The sequence below is a fragment of the Mesocricetus auratus genome, unplaced genomic scaffold (assembly GCF_017639785.1).
Source record: "Mesocricetus auratus isolate SY011 unplaced genomic scaffold, BCM_Maur_2.0 Super-Scaffold_100062, whole genome shotgun sequence".
In the NCBI taxonomy this organism is placed as follows: domain Eukaryota; kingdom Metazoa; phylum Chordata; class Mammalia; order Rodentia; family Cricetidae; genus Mesocricetus; species Mesocricetus auratus.
In genome coordinates, this window is record NW_024429234.1 from 1727695 (window position 1) to 1745801 (window position 18107).

An 18107-nucleotide genomic window follows, 5' to 3' on the forward strand; every position below is an offset into this window, starting at 1 on the left:
CTGAACAACCTGAACAACACAGAGACCCTGTCTCTTCAAAATAAAATGGCTAAGTGCCAGGAGCATTTGCTTTGCCTATGTGAAACCCGAGTCCAAGTCCCTGTACTGTGATGAGAACAAGCCTCTTAATGCGTTTGCCAATTTTCATCAAATCATAGGACAAGATGGGAAGCAGAAATGGAGAAACAACTTGGGGAACAACACAGCCATTTAAGAGGTACATGGTAGGACAACTAAAGGCTGACAGGGAGCGAGCAGATGTAGACAGACCAAGACGTTCTGATGCCTCTCAGCCCGAGACTGAGATGGAAGACTTTAAGGCCATCTGGAATTCACAAATAGCTCATAGGGTGATAGAATTTAGTCCTATGCACATTATGGCATGTGGGTTTTGGAAGGCGAAGTGAATGAATTTTGACAGCCTCACTAGTCTTTTGGAAGCTATTGAGGGACACCTGAGATAGTCTCAGAACTTGGTTCAGCATCAGATCACCCGGAGTTAGAGGTAATTGTGCCCTGCCTGCAGTGGGTGTTAGAACCAAATTCTGGTCCTCTACAAGAGCAGCAAGCAAGAAACCACTGAACCATTTCTCCAGCTCCCTTTTTGTTGATAAAGGGTCTTGCATTCCCTGTAGTCCAAGCTGGCCTTAAACTTGTGGCAATCCTGCTTCACTTCCTGAGTGCCAGAATTGCTTGTGAGCACAGGGCCAGCTTCTCCCAAGTGCTGGCATTACAGTGGTGTGTCAGGCGCCAGGCTCCGATGTTCACTGAGAGATGTGTATTCCATCTACCAAGTCTACCATGGCAACTATGGGACTTCAAAAACAGAAAACCTATCCGTGTCCCCTAGGACTTTTCTGATTAAAATAAGGGGTGTTTGTCAAAGGGCTACAGAAGTGCTCTGGGTCAAGGCCAGACACAGCACTAACAGCGTTAGTTCTATGCCCCGAGGGCTAGAGACAGACGGGACTACTGGGAAAAACAGGATCTGCAGAGGTAACCAAGCTGTTTGTGGTTGGTACAGTAGTGACAAAGAAATCTGAGACCAAGAACACTCAGGCAGGTTCTACAGGTGATGTCGAAGCTCATCAGGAACAAGTAAACTGGCTGCTGAGAGCAGTTAGTGCACACGGCTCATTCATCACAGGTCAGCGGTGGATAGGGCTGAAGCTGGGCCAGGAATGGAAAGAATACAATTCAGACAATAGATTACTGTAGGCTCAGTAATGTGCTTAAGTTTTCTCATAGAATAGGGGTGACGACCAGCTTCTGATGTTGAGGGGTTTAATGGACTTATGCATTTGTGCAAAACCATTCTTTAGCTCCATCAGAACCTCACTTCCTGCTTGACCCCAACAAACCAGCCAAGACTGATGTACTCTTTAAAGCAGAGGGTGGGGGCACACTGATGATGTTGATCAACAACTGATTGTTCTGGAAAAGGGACTTTCTTAGCAGCTACAAGCTGTATGAATTTTGCCCTTTGCCTTTTTTCTCACAGAAAAGCATCTGAAAACCAGTAAACACTAGACTTTTTTGTTTTTGTTTTTTTTTCGAGACAGTGTTTCTCTGTGGCTTTGGAGGCTGTCCTGGAACTCGCTCTGTAGACCAGGCTGGCCTCGAACTCACAGAAATCCGCCTGCCTCTGCCTCCCGAGTGCTGGGATTAAAGGCGTGTGCCACCAACGCCCGGCAATACTAGACTTTTGATGAAATAACAGAGACAGGAGAAATCCAGTAAGGAGTATTTTTGGTGAAACAAGCCCCTCCCCCACATACACCCCACCACCACCGACACCCCAGTTGAAGTTAAAGTGTGTTTCCATGGGGACTGGAGAGATGGCTCAGCGGTTAAGAGCACTGACTGTCCTTCCAGAGGTCCTGAGTTCAATTCCCGGCAACCACATGGTGGCTCACAACCACCTTGAATGAAATCTGGTACCCTCTGCTGGCCTGCAGACAAAAGGCTGTATGCACAATTAAAAAAAAAAAGTGTGTTTCCACTACAACGTAAGTCTCTAAATCCCCTTGTGAAGCTAAGGACTAAGAATCACCACCCAAGTTTGCCCTCAGCCTGTCTTACCTTTTCAATGTTCTTTGTCTCTCACAGGTTGAGCTCAGTTTCTCTGTTCCCTGTCTAGCTAGAAACTAGGACTGACTGTAAACCTTCCAAAGTAGATCTCAAGGACACAGCACCCTCTGGCCAGGCCTGCTGTGTAAATTACAGGCATCTCGGGTGTATCGTGGAAGCAGGAGGCTGTGTAACCATGCACTTCTCTACTCCACACCTGGAGGCACTACAACTTGAAGCAGGCTGCATTTCATATGCTATTGTCTACCAGGACCATCTATCTACAGTCTGTTGCAGAGGAAGCTGTGCACAGGCCCTGAGGGACCCCAGCAAACAGGAATCACAAAAGATGGAGTCTACAGAGCGCCTGTTAATCCGTTATGATTTATTAGCTGTACAGCAGTAGATCCTCCTCCCCAGCTTTCAACCCCATTACATATTTTATTACAGGTCTCATGTTGGCGTCCTAAAATAATGAAAAATATCACACAGTACAGCTAAGTACAAAAATGCATCAACCTAGAGTCTGATAGCTAACTGATGGCTCTCTTAAAAGCAATACACAGAAGAAAAACAGTGTTTGAAATCAGTCAGACTGAGGCTCTTTAAAAAACACATATCAACATGTGAGAATTCATGTGCAAGAATCACTTTTTAAGTTGGTTTGCTTCACATTATTATTAATAATTTTTTTCCAGATCCAAAGTTTAAATTACTGACCTAGTGAAATTTTTTGGCCCAGCTTGCCAGGGCTGCTGTGACCCATTCATAATCAACTCTTCTGGCTTTAACAGAGATTTTAAAAATATAACATTCAGCTACAAACAGAGCAAAGGAAATGTTGATGGGAAATCATAAATGAGAGTTATTTGTTCAAGGTTCAAATGCTGGCTCCATGAGCTGGAAATCATGACTTTCCACCTGGGTGTCCATCACTAGCAGGCAGCAGGCCTGATGCCCCTCTGCTACATGATTGAGATCTGATTCAACATTTACACACCACCCAGTCCGTGCTACCTTAATTTGCAAGTAATTAAAATGCTGGGTTTTCTTACACTGCGCTTCTTTTCAACCTCTTAATTAATGGAAAAGATTAAAATGTAAAAAAAGGTTATTTACAAGCTTGACCATACCAGAAACTTTGCCAAGAAAGAGGCAAAGCATTCAGGACAGAAACTGATCGTAGCATGCCATCCTACTGGTGTGCAGCTGACTCCGAGCAAAGGGAGTCAGGGAAAAGCAAAAGCAAAAAACCAGGTTAAAAGTCTAAGTCTTTCCCAAGTCTGCATTTACAATTAAAAACTCTCTTGGGAAGACCATAGAACTCTGGGAAACCCGTGGCCATTCTGGAGTGGTTTACTAAATCAAGAGAGAGGGCTCAATGTCTCTGTTTCCATCTAAGAAAACTAGTTAGGATAAACACTGTCCTCAGCACTTCACTGTAAACCCTCAGAGACGTAGAACATTCCATGATTTGCTAACATCAAACAACAAGTTCTAGAAATCACATTTTTCTAACATCATCCTTGAAGTTTTCGTTCTCAGTATGTTTGGTAAAATGGTGTAAAATTATGCCGTTCCCAAAGCCAAAAGAAAACAGAGAAAAAAATAAAGATGTGGGCCGTTTAAACACAGCCCCAATAGTCCTGGTGAGGAGCAAGGCCCCATCATCACCGGTCCATCATGCTGAGGATCATCTCAGGCGTGAGGTCTCCATTGGGAGCATCTGTGGTGGCTGCTTGAGCCTCCTCCTCTTCCCCTTCCACAGGCTCAGCATCTGGCTCTTTTTTGACTTCAACTATAATGTTCTCAATTGCACCTGTATTCTGGTCTTCAACCTGAATGATGGCTGTTGCTGACAAAGAAGAGCAGGAACAAAACAAATGTACATTAAAGCCCAGAGAGTTCAGGGATCCCTTCAGATACTGACAAATGAGTGGGGTGGCAGCAACATAGAAAGCCTTAGCAGAGATGCAGAAGTAAAAACAACAAACAAACAAACAAAAAGCCACAAGCAAGCCTCTGCTAATGTTAAGTAGTCATACATCCACCTACATAGGCCTCCAAATTGCACTGTTTTTTTTTTTTGTTTGTTTGTTTTTCGGGACAGGGTTTCTCTGTGGCTTTGGAGGCTGTCCTGGAACTCAATTTGTAGACCAGGCTGGCCTCGAACTCACAGAGATCCGCCTGCCTCTGCCTCCCGAGTGCTGGGATTAAAGGCATGCGCCACCAACGCCCGGCTTCCAAATTGCACTGTTAAAATACTTAGTTTCCCTTTATGTTTACTGTGAATTTAGGGTTTATAATGAAAGACCCCTACCCAGGACCCCCTAGGAAAAGAAAAACAAGGCCAGGCCGTTGCCTAATGAAAAAAACCCAGACCAGGTGGCTCGCCCAGTTGGCAGGATGTCAAACAGGATCTGTGGTCACCAGAGCAGTCATGGGACCCGGATAATAATTGCTGAAGCGTGCTAGGGTCTTTTATGTGGCAATACCAGGACACCTAGTCCTTGGCAACTACTCCTGCCCCTAGTTGTGTCTATGATCACCATAGTAGTCATGGGACCCGGATAATAAATGCTGAAGCGTGCCGGGGTCTTTCATGAGGTAATACCAGGAAACTTAGTCCATGGGAACTACCCCTGCCCCCAAGATGAGCCAATAAAATGCCTGTTACTATACTATGCTGATACTTATGTAACCATTAAAACTCTGTAAATATTATGCTCCCTGCAAGCCCGGTATGCTCTGCACCTGAGTTGCAGTAGCATCCGCAGGCGCCTGTGTACTCAACAAATCACCTCTTGCATTTGCAGCCAGTGGTCTGGCCCCGGTTCTTGGGCAGAGGGTTCGGTTCAGTGCCCGGCGCTTTGATGCCAAGGTCTTTCAATAGTAATGAGGCAGGGGAATAAAATTCAACCTCACCATTACATGACTAGGAATACTTCCGTGTATGATGTAGCTGACATTTCTGATTCTGTAGTGCTCCTGATGGAGTGTATGTAGGTGAGATGGGGGGCCTGGTTCTAGATCTAAAGTTAACTTCCTTTTTTGTGATGGACATCTAAACATGGGGCTCAGGGAGAGCATTTAATAGATTAAAGAGAGGAAAAGATATAAAAACCTAAGTGAATAGAGGGTAAGCGCCTGGTGCTACCTGGGCAGTATGGCTGAAAGAGAACACACCTCTGGGCCAGCCCTTACCCTTCAGTTTTTCTTTTCTCTTTCCCTTCCCCTCCTCCCCATGTAGCCCAGGCCAGCCCCAGTCCCCCAGGTGTGAGACTGCGGGTGGGCCAGAATCCTCTCTGTCTAGATGGGCTCTCTCAGTCCACTCACCTTATCCTATCCCTTGAAATCTGGCTCCCTTTAATCCACAACCGCATCAACTCTGCAGGCCACATGACTGGCTGTTCTCCAAGCCCTCCCACATCAACAGTGCACCTCAGACATCAGCGTCCTTCTACTTTGCACTCCCAAGTGCTGGGGTTAAAGGTGTGTGCACCACTACCCGGCCTACTCTGAACTTTTTCTGCAGGAATGTAACAGGCTTTTAGAGAAAACTTCCTTAAAAAAAAAAAAAAGGCGCTTCCTCAGAGTCTGTTGCCAATGTGACCTTCACTTGTTTTCACGGCTTAGTTCCCATCTTCACAAGAAAACAGACCCGTCTGGCTTCCTCAAATGAGGGAGAAGATGACTACTGAGTCAAGGCAGGTAACTTACGCTGGCTCTGTTTGGGCTGGTTGGTTCTTCCAGGAGGTCGTCCTCTCCTCTTCTTGGCAGGTGGTGGGGCTGGGGCCACAGGCTGAGGCTGAGGCTGGGGCTCTGGCTCAGGTTCAATTTCTACCGCAGGCTCCTCCTCCTCCTCATTGTCATCCAGATCTGGCTCAGCATTTTCTTCTCAAGAAATCAAAGCACAGGTGGCGGGTCAAGCAGAGTGGTGAGAGACACAGCAGACAAATGTCCTGAACAGTCTATACTTCCAGCACTTGGGAGGCAGAGGCAGGCGGATTCTGAGTTCAAGGCCAACCATGGCTATATAAAGAGACCCTGTATCCACGCCCCCAACCAAAAACAAAAGGGCCTTTACCAGAATTTTCCTATCAGCACTGATAAGGTCAATTGGTACTGTGCAGAGTATTGAAATTATATACTTCAACTATGTATTACTTTGACATTTCACATTGGCTGCCCATTACTTTTCCCTTTTAGGTTTAGTATAATACTGAGTTTAAGCCAGGTGGTGGTGGCCCATGCCTTTAATCCCAGCACTTGGGACGCAGAGACAGGCGGATCTCTGATTTCAAGGCCAGCCTGGACAGGCTCCAAAGTCACAGAGAAACACTGCCTCGAACGCCCCCCCCCAAAAAAAGAATACTTTATGCCAGGTGTGGTGGCATAATTCCAGCACTCAGAGGAAGAGGAAGACAGATCTCTTGAGTTCTAGGCCAGCTTTGTCTATGTAGCGAGTTCCAGGACAGCCAGGGTTACACAAAGAAACCGTCTCGAAAAATGGTAAAACAAAAACCAACCCCCCCAAAAAACCTCTGAGCTTCAAACCATAGAACCATTTTCATCTTTTACCAGTTATGTAACATACTACAAAAACAGTGCTTGAGCAAATAAAACAAATATTGCTCTTATTATACAGGGTAAATCAGGAGACTGGGCTGAAGTTGAAGCAGGGACTGGAGATACTCGTCTCTGACTGGACAGTATGTGTGGGTAGACACCCAGCTATTTGAGAAGGAAATACAAAACTATTGATACAAGTCTCTCATTTCTTAGGATAAGTTTCAAGAGTTGTTATGGGACTGTCTTCTGTTCCTCTTGCCTCTCTTACAATTACAGGTGGGAGCCATGATTCTTACTTTATTGCAGTGATGGTGACTGAATCCAGGGACTTGTTTTTTTTTTTTTTTTTTTTTCTTGTTTGTTTGGTTTTTCCAGACAGGGTTTCTCTGTATTGCTTTGGAGGCTGTCCTGGAACTCACTCTGTAGACCAGGCTGGCCTTGAACTTAGAGATCCACCTGCCTCTGCCTCCTGAGCACCAGGATTAAAGGCGTGCACCACCAACGCCTGGCTGAACTCAGGGCTTTGTCATGTTCATCAAGTACTACCAACCAAGCTATATCCCCAGCCTTTGAAACTATTAAATTAAAGGAGTGGATTATTAAAGAGAATACAATACAGATAAGGAGTCAGATAAGGCTTTGAAGTCTCAGATCTTATTCGATGTACTGACTAAACAGACAGCTGCCCTCCATTTCCTTGAGTAGTATCTACAGTACCTCAAGAACCATTTAACAGTGGTTTGAGAATTAAAGAATGAGACAGATGCATATGGTGATGTATCTATGCAAGTCAGTATCAAGAAACCTAGGCAAGAGAACTGAGAGTTTGAGACCACCTGGGCTAGTTTATATAAACACAGCCCGTATGTATATTGTTCATTAGAATATAAAAAGTCCCTTTTACTAGGCTTCACTAGTTAAGAGGTGTTATTTGGAGCTAGGGAGATAGCTCAGCTAGTAAAGTGTTTGGCATGCAAACATGAGGACCTGAGAGTTTAATTATCACCACCCACATTACATTAGAGGCTGGCCCAAAGGTTGTGGTTAAGGGCACTTCCTGCTTTTGCAGAATTCAGTTCGTAGCACCCACATCTGGTGGTTCTCAACCACCAGTTAACTCCAACTCCAGATGATTTAACGATTCTGGCTTCAACTGGCATCTGAATTCATGTCATATACCTTATTTCCCCACATATACATAACATAAAAAGATTAAACACTAAAAGAGCCTGGAGTGGTGGTATGTATCAAGTAATCCTAGCACTAGAGAAAAGACAGTACCCCTGGGGCATTCCATGAGCCCCCAAAGACACGCACACATACCTGCATGTGCACACACAGCTTCACGTGTCCATGCACACTGCTCAAAAGGCTTTCTGGCACTGAGCTGTGGCACACGCCTTTAATCCCAGCACTCGGGAGGCAGAGGCAAGGGAATCTCTGTGAGTTCAAGTTCAGGCTAATCTACAGAATTCTAGGACAGCCAAGGCTACACACAGAGAAAACCTGTTTCATCCCCTCCCCCCCCAAAAAGGCCTTCTGACTTCAAGAAAGTTCAGAAAATTATTTTTTTTCTTTTTCTTTTCTTTTTTCATCTTGGTTTTTCAAGACAGGGTTTCTTTGTGTAGCTTTGGAGCCTATTCTGGCATTCTCTCTGTAGAACAGGCAGGCCTCGAACTCACAGAGATCTACCTGCCTCTGTAAAAGTGTGTGCCACCAATGCCCGGCCTGGAAAATTCCTAAAAGTAACAGAATATGCAGGTCAATCTCTGCAGATGGTTGACAGAACTGAGTGGCCTTAGCTTGCAGTAGGATGGAATGTAGATTGACTCCAACATTCAGGAAGAAAGAAAAGAGACACTACCTTAAGACCCCGAGAAACAAGTAATACTAGACCAAGGAAGAACTGCAGGAATCTATTAGGGGCCATCAATAATTTCTTCAGAGACAGAACAGGAACAGAACAGTAGCAGGAAAAAGGCAAGGGACAGCAATCTACAGAGCTATCTGCTCATAGTCACTGTGAACACTTGTAACTTCTGGGGGTTATCTGATGTTCCTTTTTTTTTTTTAGGAAAGGGTTTCTCTGTATTGTTTTGGAGCCTGTCCTGGAACTTGCTCTGTAGACTAGGTTGGCCTTGAATTCACAGAGATCCGCCTGCCTCTGCCTCCTGTGCGCCTGATGTTCCTTAATGCCAGGGCTAGCCTTGAACTTGCTATGAAGTGAGGCTGGCAATGAACCCCTGGCTTTGCAAAGACTACAAGCATAAAAGAAGAGTGACCTTGCCTCTATATCCTGCACACATTTTTCTGGAAGCTGGGCCTCCAAATGTGTCACCTCTAACCACATCAACAAATGATCCACTTACCACTATCAGAGGAGTCTTCTTTTTTAGAACGCATCTTTCTTTTTCTTCCTCGTTTGCTCTTTTTAGTCTCTCCTCCATTTTCTCCTTCTACACCATCTGGACCAGCACAATTATCAGCATGTCTTGCCATTGTATTCTGACAAAAAGAACAAACCTTGTTTTCACACTACTAAAAGTTCAGGCTGGAACTTAAATTAAATAAAAACAAACTTTAAGGAATCCATAAAGCCCCAAAGGTCTGCTAACTATACTGAACATATTCCTCCCACCCCATTGAGGGGAGATGGGACAGCATCTGGAGCAAAGAGCGAAGGGAAAAGAGACTGAGAGAAGAAGGGAGTGAAGGAAGCATCTGTCAGAAGATAAGACTGGGCCCCTGGAGGGTAGGAGAACACTTAGTGGTTTAGTGCTTATAGTCACTGGTGGGGGAGGGGGGCTGTCAGGATAGCTGCCCAGTTCTTACTTGGCTAAACAACACAGAAAAGAGACTCAAACTAGCTAGGGATAAAATGGAATGCAGATTTCAATCTATTCAAGCAAAGGCCTTTTAATCATCAGCCTACTCAAACATATTGCAGTTCCTATCAATAGAAGGCAGAAGAGCTTGGGATAGGGATGAATAACTCTTACCAAATGGCAAAGCATCTCTACATTTATTACTACAGTGGGAAAAACTGCATTGTGCAATGGGAGATCAAGAATGTGTTATTAAGAACCACAATGGGAAAACTGATCCTTACCCGGCGTGTGAATGTTTTCCCACACTTGGAACAGACAAAGGCTGCAGGGACAAAGTTGGGGTCATGATAACGCTTGAAGTGCATGTCAAGGAGCTGTTTCTGGCGGAAGGTCTTGTCGCAGTGGCTGCAGGCATAAGGCTTCTCGCCCGTGTGAGTGCGCTTGTGCATGATCATGTGCCTCTCCTGAAAACAGAACTACTTGTCAGAAAGGCCTCAGATGGTCACAGAGCTGCTACTCCAGCTGCTATGCACGTATACCTTTCATCTTCAAGGAGTTAACACCATTTGTCATAATGGTGACAGCATGTTCATAGGGATGCAGAAGTGCTCCCCTAAACCCTGCTTATCCCTGTTTGGCTGCTTTTCTAACTCTCCTTGAAGAGTCATCTCATGGCTAGATTTCTTTTCCTTCTCAAATCTTAAGAATTAACAACCATGGAGTTTTTTTTTTTTTTTTTTTTTTTGGTTTTGCGAGACAGGGTTTCTCTGTATTGTTTTGGAGGCTGTCGGTCCAGCCTGGCCTCGAACTCACAGAGATCCGCCTACCTCTGCTTCCCGAGTGCTGGGATTAAAGGTGTGCGCCACCACCGCCCAGCAACCATGGAGATTTTTGGTTTGTTTTTTTTTCCAGACATGGTCTTAGGTAATCCAGGCTGGACTCTAATTCACAATGCAGTGAAAAATGACTTTAACTGTCTCCTGACTCTCCCAAGTGCTGAGGAGTGCCACCACACCCAGCAAAAAGTACCTACACAAAAATTTTAAATATTTTACAATATTGAGGATATTATTAGCAACTTAGCCACATACCCTCCTCTTCAAAAAAGAAGCTAGTGCTGTGCCTTAAGATATCAACTGAGATGGAAAGCGCATTAAATGGAGACACAGATTCAACTAACTGACAAAGAGTAGCATCTTTGATTTTGGTAGTATTCCTTATACCGATCTGCAGGAAGGGCTTTAATCCCAGCACCCAGGAGGCAGAGGCAGGCATTTCTGTGAATTCGAGGCCAGCTTGGTCTACAAAGCAAGTTCCAGGACACAGAGAAAGCCTGTCTTGAAAAAACAAACCAACCAATAAAATACAAAACAATGCATCCTCCTAGAAACCACCCAATAACAACAAAGCCCATAAGTAGCTTCCTAGGTATGAAAGCCCTTTGATAATACCGGACATGGACAGAGTGTCAATGGCTTTCTTTCTATCTAACTGAGATAGCACCTACCTGTCTACAAGCATAATCACACTGGTCACACTTGAAGCGCTTCTCGTTTTTATGTGATTTTTGATGCTGGATGAGAGCATAGCGCTCATGAAACACAGCATCACAGTAGCGACATTTTTTGCCTTGCTCAATATAGGAATGCTGCTTTCGCAAGTGGACACCTGTAAATGAAATATAAAGCCAAGATGAACTTGTACAAACACAAATTAGTATTTCAATGAGTTAATATTTTATTTAAGAAAAACTTGCTCCACAGCCTAAGAACATGAGATCAGAAGTAAAATACTTGCATAGCAGGCGTGAGACCCTGGGCTCGGTCCCTATCTCCCTTCCCTATCTGCAATCCACCAATAACAGGTGGAGAGAGAGACCAGAACAAAAAGGGTATTAGACAGGGAGGCCAGGAAGTAAGATCAATAGGAGTTAACTGACTAAATGTGAGGTAAAGTGAAGAAGGGAAAAGTGGATGCTTCGGATGACACACCCACTGGCACAGTCACTTACTGAGATGAGAAATGGTGGAAAGGGTTTGAGACTAAGCTATGTATCTGTTCTGGCAGGGAAGTGTACATCATTTTAGACCTACACTGAATTTGAAACAGTCACATTAAAACAGGGATGAGGACAGAACAGGACAGTCTGGTACTAGAACTGGAGTGGAACCAAGGGAACTGACGAGGTCACTAGGCCCAAGGGGAAAGAATAAGTAAGAACTAGCATGGTCAGCCTTCTTTCTTTCAAGACAGTCTTTCTCTGTGTGACAGTCCTAGCTATCCTGGAACTAGCTCTATAAGGCAAGGCCTGCCTCTGCCTCCTGAATATTGCAATTAAAGGTCTGTGTGACACCACAGCCTGGCTTGTTTCTTTTTTGAGACAGGGTCTCTATGACTCCTACCTGTCCTGGAGCTTGCTATGTAGGCAAGGCTGGCCTGAACTCAGAGCTCACAGAGGTATCACAGCCTACCCATCTCTGGAGTGCTGGGATTAAAGGCCTGCACCTCCATGCCCAGTCTGGATTAGGCTTTAAATCTAAGAATTAAGGCCACAGAGAAGGTGAGAAACAGTAAAAAAATATGGAGGGGGGCACGAGTATCAAAGAAATCCAATAGACTTAAATCATAGAGGCCAAGGGAAGAAAAGTGCTTTAATGTGCAGCATACTGTTTGTTTGTTGGGGATACTGTTGGGGAAGTAACCAAAATGAGGAGTAGATGTTTACTACATTGCACATGTGGGTTACTGACCTTAGCAAGCTACTTTAACTGGAATGAAGGTATAGAATGCACAAGAAAGGGATACTAAAGATAGGTCAGGAAAAAATAGAAGGGATATAACTGTTGATTAGGGTTAACCAGGGCGAAATGAGTTAAACCTAGGATTAGGCTAACTCGCTGAGAAACATTTACTTATTGCACAAGATGTCCTGGATTTAACCCTAGGGATGTGGGAGGGTGTGTGTATATATGTAGAGTGTGGCGGTGATACATTTGGAAAAACACATTTTTCCACTTTTAAAATGTTTTTATGCAGAGCTAGTTCCAGGACAGCTAGGGTTGTGGCATTATTGAAGCCTGAACTCAGGGAACCACACATGCCAAGCAAACATTTTACCACTGGCTTTAGCACCAGCTTCCTTTTTTTTCTTTCTTTTTTTCGTTTTGTTTAACCTATTTTTTTAAGATTTATTTATTTATCACATACACTTTTCTGCCTGCAGGCCAAAAGAGGGCACCAGATTGAATTACAGATGGTTGTGAGCCACCATGTGGTTGCTGGTAATTGAACTCAGGACCTCTGGAAGAGCAGTCAGTGCTCTTATCCTCTGAGCCATCTCTCCATCACCCCATCTTCCTTTTTTTAAAAAAACTTTTTGAGACAGGGTCTCACTACATTGCCCACACTGGCCTTGAACTCACTGAGGCCCAAGCAGGCCTTGAAATTGTTATCTTCTTGCCTCAGCCTCTTGAGCAATTAAGATGTCTGATTTATATCATCAGGCCTTATTCAAAATAGTCTGAGGACAGGAGAGAAACAAGTACCCCAAATTGAAAAGAAAAATCAAGGATATGAGTGTGAAGGTAAACATAGTAATAATGAAAATACTTAAGTAAAAGGAAAGTGGGGGTGGGGGTGAGGGTGAAGGGACAAGGCATAGGTTAAGCCACACTAACTCCTAACGGCAGACAGGAAAGGAGAGGTTGACTGTAGATACAATGAGGTTATAGCTGGTTTTATAACAGGAAATTTCACCCGGTTGCCTTCATATCTTAAAAGAAACAGGAAGATTAGTAGTTGAAAGAAACGAAAAGACTTGTCCAACTCTACTGTAGCAGGTTGCCTCCTACAGAACACAGTCAAAAGATCTGTGGCACAAAGGAATGAATTTACTAAGGAGGAATGGGAACAGCCCTAAAAGAGCACCTGCTCAGGAGTATGACAGATCAGAGTAAGATTATGAATATATGGTATTCAAGGTCATTATCCAAAACATTACTAGTCTCACCTTAAAAAACAAATGAAAAACCCCCTAAAACAGAGGGCCAATTCTGTTGACTGTGTTCAATCCCCAGCATGGAAGGTAGGGGAGAGAAACACCATTATACTTCACACACTCATCTTTGGGCTCACAAAGCCTGGAATAGGACCTGCTCTATTACTCTTTCCATTACTCCCATGAGATTTGTTTGGATTCAATTCTCAGTACCACCAACAAAATACAACAACCCCTAAAGATCAAAACAAAAACAACCTGAGAAAACTCAAGGACCTCTGACACACCTCTGTGAGTTTTAGGCTCACCACTGTACTAACACTAGAGTAAGATACATCTCAATTACTTCATATTATAAACCGATCAAATATAAACAGGAAAATCTAAACCACAAAAATATAAGCAAATATAAAAAACATTTCTAAGAGTATAGCTTAGTGGTAGAGTGCTTGACGACTAGCATGTGTGAGGCCCTGGCTTTGACATTCAACACTTAAAAAAAAAAGTATAAATCTTCTGCTTCAGACTTCTGGGGACCACAGGAATATGTCACTAAGTCATCTATTGTCTTCTGTCTCTGAGACAGAGGCTCATGTAACCCAGGATGGCCATCAACTTCTGATTCTTCTGCTTCAACCTCCCACATATTACTGGCACTTACTACTCCTGGCTTCTACACTTCTTAATAAGAAAGATTAAAAGAGAACTCAAGATGATCCTATGTGTAAGCCTGGTTACAGTAAAATTCCTACAGATGAATTTTCCCTGTATGTACTTCTAGCTTATCTATATACAAGAATAGTTACCACCAGACCAATAAAATTATTGTCAGAATGTACAAATACTCTTTTTTTTTTAAACTTATGGAAACTGATCTTAATCTGAAACATGTTACTTTCTGAACATTTAGAAGATGAAAGCTACTATTATAGGTGTACTGGTTCCCATTTAACTTATGTATAATCTATATTCAGGATATATTATCTCGTAGTTTGACTCCAATAGAGAAGATATGGGGGGGAGGGGCAGCTAAGCAATGGCTTTCACCAATTGGTAAGCCGTTCACATACACAAAAATTTGAGTTTAAGGTGAAGAATTTATGCTTTTATTTTCATTAATTCTTTATTTGCCTCTAGTAAATCTACTTACCCAAATCACTTTTTCGGGCTATGACAGTGTCACAGTGGGGACAATGAAATTTGGCCACATTTTCTGTGTGCTTCTGTAAAATGTGCATCTTCATGGTACCACTCTGGGTAAACCGAGCATGACAAATATAACATTCATAAGGTTTTTCCCCTTAAAAGGAAATACAGAATGAACAAATTAAATGAATAAATACTCTGACTTAGGTGGTGAGTAGCTAGCTGAGTGGCAGATACATATGTTAGGCCACACAGAATCTAACCCTTACTTCAGGTAAGTAAGGTCTAACTGTTCAGCTCATGCTATCTTCAGAATTAGCAAACAAACCCTAACTCTTTGTTCTGCTCAGCTCTCTACACATATATATAGCCTTCCATTTAGGATCACAGTTCTTATGGCAAAGCTCACCTCAGAGAGACTAGAATTATACATTTCTAGAAGCAGGGTCTTGTCTTACAGTCTAGGACTGTCTGCACTAGAGATCCTCTCACCCCAGCCCCTGAATGTGAAGACTTGTGCTACCATACTTAGCACAAGACTTTGTTTACAAAACGATAGCACTCAATTCAGACAGAGTCAATTATGTTAGATAATCTATCCAGACTATTTTACTTTTTGAGACAAGGACCCACTATGGAGTCCTGACTAGTCTGGAATTTGCCATGTAGACCAAGCTGGCCCCAAACTCAGATAGGTATCTGCCTGCCTTTGCTAGGATTAAAAGTGTATGCCACCATATCCAGCTTCTATGTTTAAAAATAAATACCAGATTTTAATTTCATTTGATATCTTCATTAAAAGAACCACTTTCAGTTATAAAAAGACACAAATTGAACAAAACTGTTCTCCAGTGTATTTTCAGAACCATCTTTCAAAGGATAAAACAGAGCTTTTCTTTTTGAGTGTTTTTTTTTTTTTTATAATTTTCCAGAAAGGATCTCTGGATCTCTGTGTAGCCATGGCTGTCCTTAAACTAGCTTTGTAGACCAGTCTGGCCTCGAACTCACAGAGATCTGCTTGCCTCTGTCTGCCTCCCGAGTGCTGGGATTAAATGTGTGCACCACCACCGCCTGGCTATTTTTGGTATTTTTGAGAGTTTCTCTGTGTAACAATCCTAGCTGTCCTAGAATGCACTCACTCTGTAGACCAGGCTGGCCTAGAACTCAGAGATCCACCTGCCTCTGCTCCCAAGTGCTGCTGGGATTAAAGGCGTGAGCCACCAACGCCCAGGCACCAGAGCTTTTCTTAACAGCCTTCCTTCCATTCAATTACGCCCTGGGTGCATGTAGCAATTTACAAGATTCACTGAAGAGCAGCTCATTAGTACCAGGAGGGGAGAAGTCCTACCTGAATGGGTTCTCATATGCCTTTTCAGCTTGTATGTGTCCCTGCTGGCATAACTGCACAAACTGCACTGGAACGGGCGCTCTCCAGTATGAGAGCGAATGTGTCGTTTTAATTTGCTGACCTGAAACATGAAAGCAACCGAACCTCTTATACTTCTGTTAACATGGACTGTAATATGAACTCTATATGGTTTAGGCACAAAAATGTTAGTTTTGGGACTTAGAAAGCTCTAAAAGATAGTGTTTCTTCATTGCAGCCTTTGCTGTATTTCAGCAATATTACAATCCAACTAGAAGGGGATAAACGGGTAGGACACAGATCAGGCAAAAAACTGTCTTCACTCATAATTGAGTTGGGATATAAGGTATACATGGTATACTATAGTCTTTACTTCATAATCATTTTTTCCATGTGGTGGTGGTGGTCCTGAAGATTGAACACAGGGACTTGTATTAGATCTATCACTGAGCCACATCTTCAGCCCTTCTTTTTATTTCTATGTTTGAAACTTTCCACAATAATTTAATAAGTAATCCATGCCTATTTTTATATTACTTTCCACAAAACTCAACTCCAAGTTCATGTTTTTAATTCCCCTACCCTCTGATCTCTCATTAGTATAATAGTATTTCCTAAACAGCCTGAGATCTAAGAGTAGTCTTTCACTTCTCTTCCTTGCCACTGGCCAGGCTTTCTGTCTCTGGGTAAACCCTGTATCAAACTATGAGTTTCAAATTTGACTCTAAGAAGCACTTCGAGCATTTTTATTAATGTCTATCTGAATTTTACAGAAAAAGTTTTCTGATTTTAAGAAAAAATCCTCCCACACCCATGAGAATTACACATTAAATTTTCACATCTGCTCAGAGGTCAAGTAACTGTCTCAGCAGAACTGCTTCATCTCTGTCTGCACCTCTAGCTGCCATACACGCTTCTTACAATGCTAGGTGATGCTCTAACCCTCACCTGATTACACACACTCTCACAATATCCAACAGCACACATCCCTCACTAAATTTCACATTTTTCTTGTCACTCACATGACTTTGGAGTCAAATTGAATCTTCATTTATTCATGCCCTTTGGAAAAAATTGTAACCTTTTCTAAAGATATCACAGAAACAGTTTCTTACTGTTACTTAGCTTAAGTCATTTCACCACTGCCAGAGTTAGAAGCTCCTCAAAGTTTCACAGTTCTTACTATTCCTAGCATAGGTTGTCTATTTCCAATTGAAAATAAACTAAAAAAATGTTCAGAGGTCTAAAACTATTATTATTTCTCTTTTTAACCCTGCTAGGGACTGAACACAGGGCCTGGTACTCCACCATTGAGCCAAGTCGCCCAAATTAAGAACTGACAAGCGGCAATTAGCAAATTCAACACTGATCTCATGTGATGGGCCCCAGTAAAAACACAGGTACACTGTAAGTAACTACATAAAATTACCTTCAGTTTGTGTGCACAATCTTATGCTTAGACTTGAGTCCCTTTGTCAAGATGTCAGTACATTTAGGCAAATATTCTAAACTCCAAAACAAGGGGAAGGGACTGGAGAGATGGCTCAGTGGTTAAGAGTGTACACCACCCTTCTAAGGACCTATACTAGGCTCATAGCAACTCACAACCAACACTCTGCACGCAACTCTAGCTACAAGGGATCCTGACTTCTTCTGGCCCCAGCAGGCACCTGCACTTCTGTGTACCAAATCACACACACACAGTTAAAAAAAAATAAATCTTATCCCCTTCCATGGGTGGGTGGGGGTGGGGGGATGTATCACTGATAAGGGATACACAACTTGTACACTAGTACAAGACATTTGAAGACTGGAGATACAGCTCAGTGGTCAAGTTCTTGCCTAAGGAACTGGCTTCAACCACTGGTTCATGCACAAAATTTTTTATTTTTGTATACTTCTTTTACATCTGGTCTCTCTCCACTGAATTCTTCCTATTCTAAGGTCTTCAGTTAATACTACTTGATATTCTGTAAGGCTTTTAAAAAATTTCCTAAGAAATGATGTTTTGAGGGATTGGCAAAATGATCCAGTGGGTAAGTGCACTTGTTGGTGACCTGAGTTTTACCCTCAAGATCCATATGGTTGAAGGAAAAAATTGATTCCTGGAAGTTCTCCTTTGATCTTC

At 43.0% G+C, this 18107-nt stretch overlaps 1 protein-coding gene across 5 annotated transcripts in view; it reads right to left on the bottom strand.

Moving 5' to 3' along the window:
- Positions 1-2435: 2435 nt before the first annotated feature.
- The window catches only part of Ctcf (CCCTC-binding factor), a 45988-nt gene continuing 30316 nt past the window's right edge, over positions 2436-18107 (bottom strand). For 2 of the 5 annotated variants that reach the window (XM_013117910.3, XM_005076295.4), the window contains 7 exons: positions 15962-16082; positions 14618-14767; positions 10978-11138; positions 9752-9934; positions 9012-9147; positions 5791-5967; positions 2436-3925 (listed from right to left, as the gene is read on the bottom strand). In XM_013117910.3, the coding sequence (XP_012973364.1) occupies positions 3741-3925; positions 5791-5967; positions 9012-9147; positions 9752-9934; positions 10978-11138; positions 14618-14767; positions 15962-16082 (1113 nt within the window). In that variant the 3' untranslated portion in view covers positions 2436-3740. The remainder of the gene's footprint in view (positions 3926-5790; positions 5968-9011; positions 9148-9751; positions 9935-10977; positions 11139-14617; positions 14768-15961; positions 16083-18107) is intronic. The other 3 variants (XM_040736646.1, XM_013117911.3, XM_005076296.4) reach the window with 3 other exon arrangements.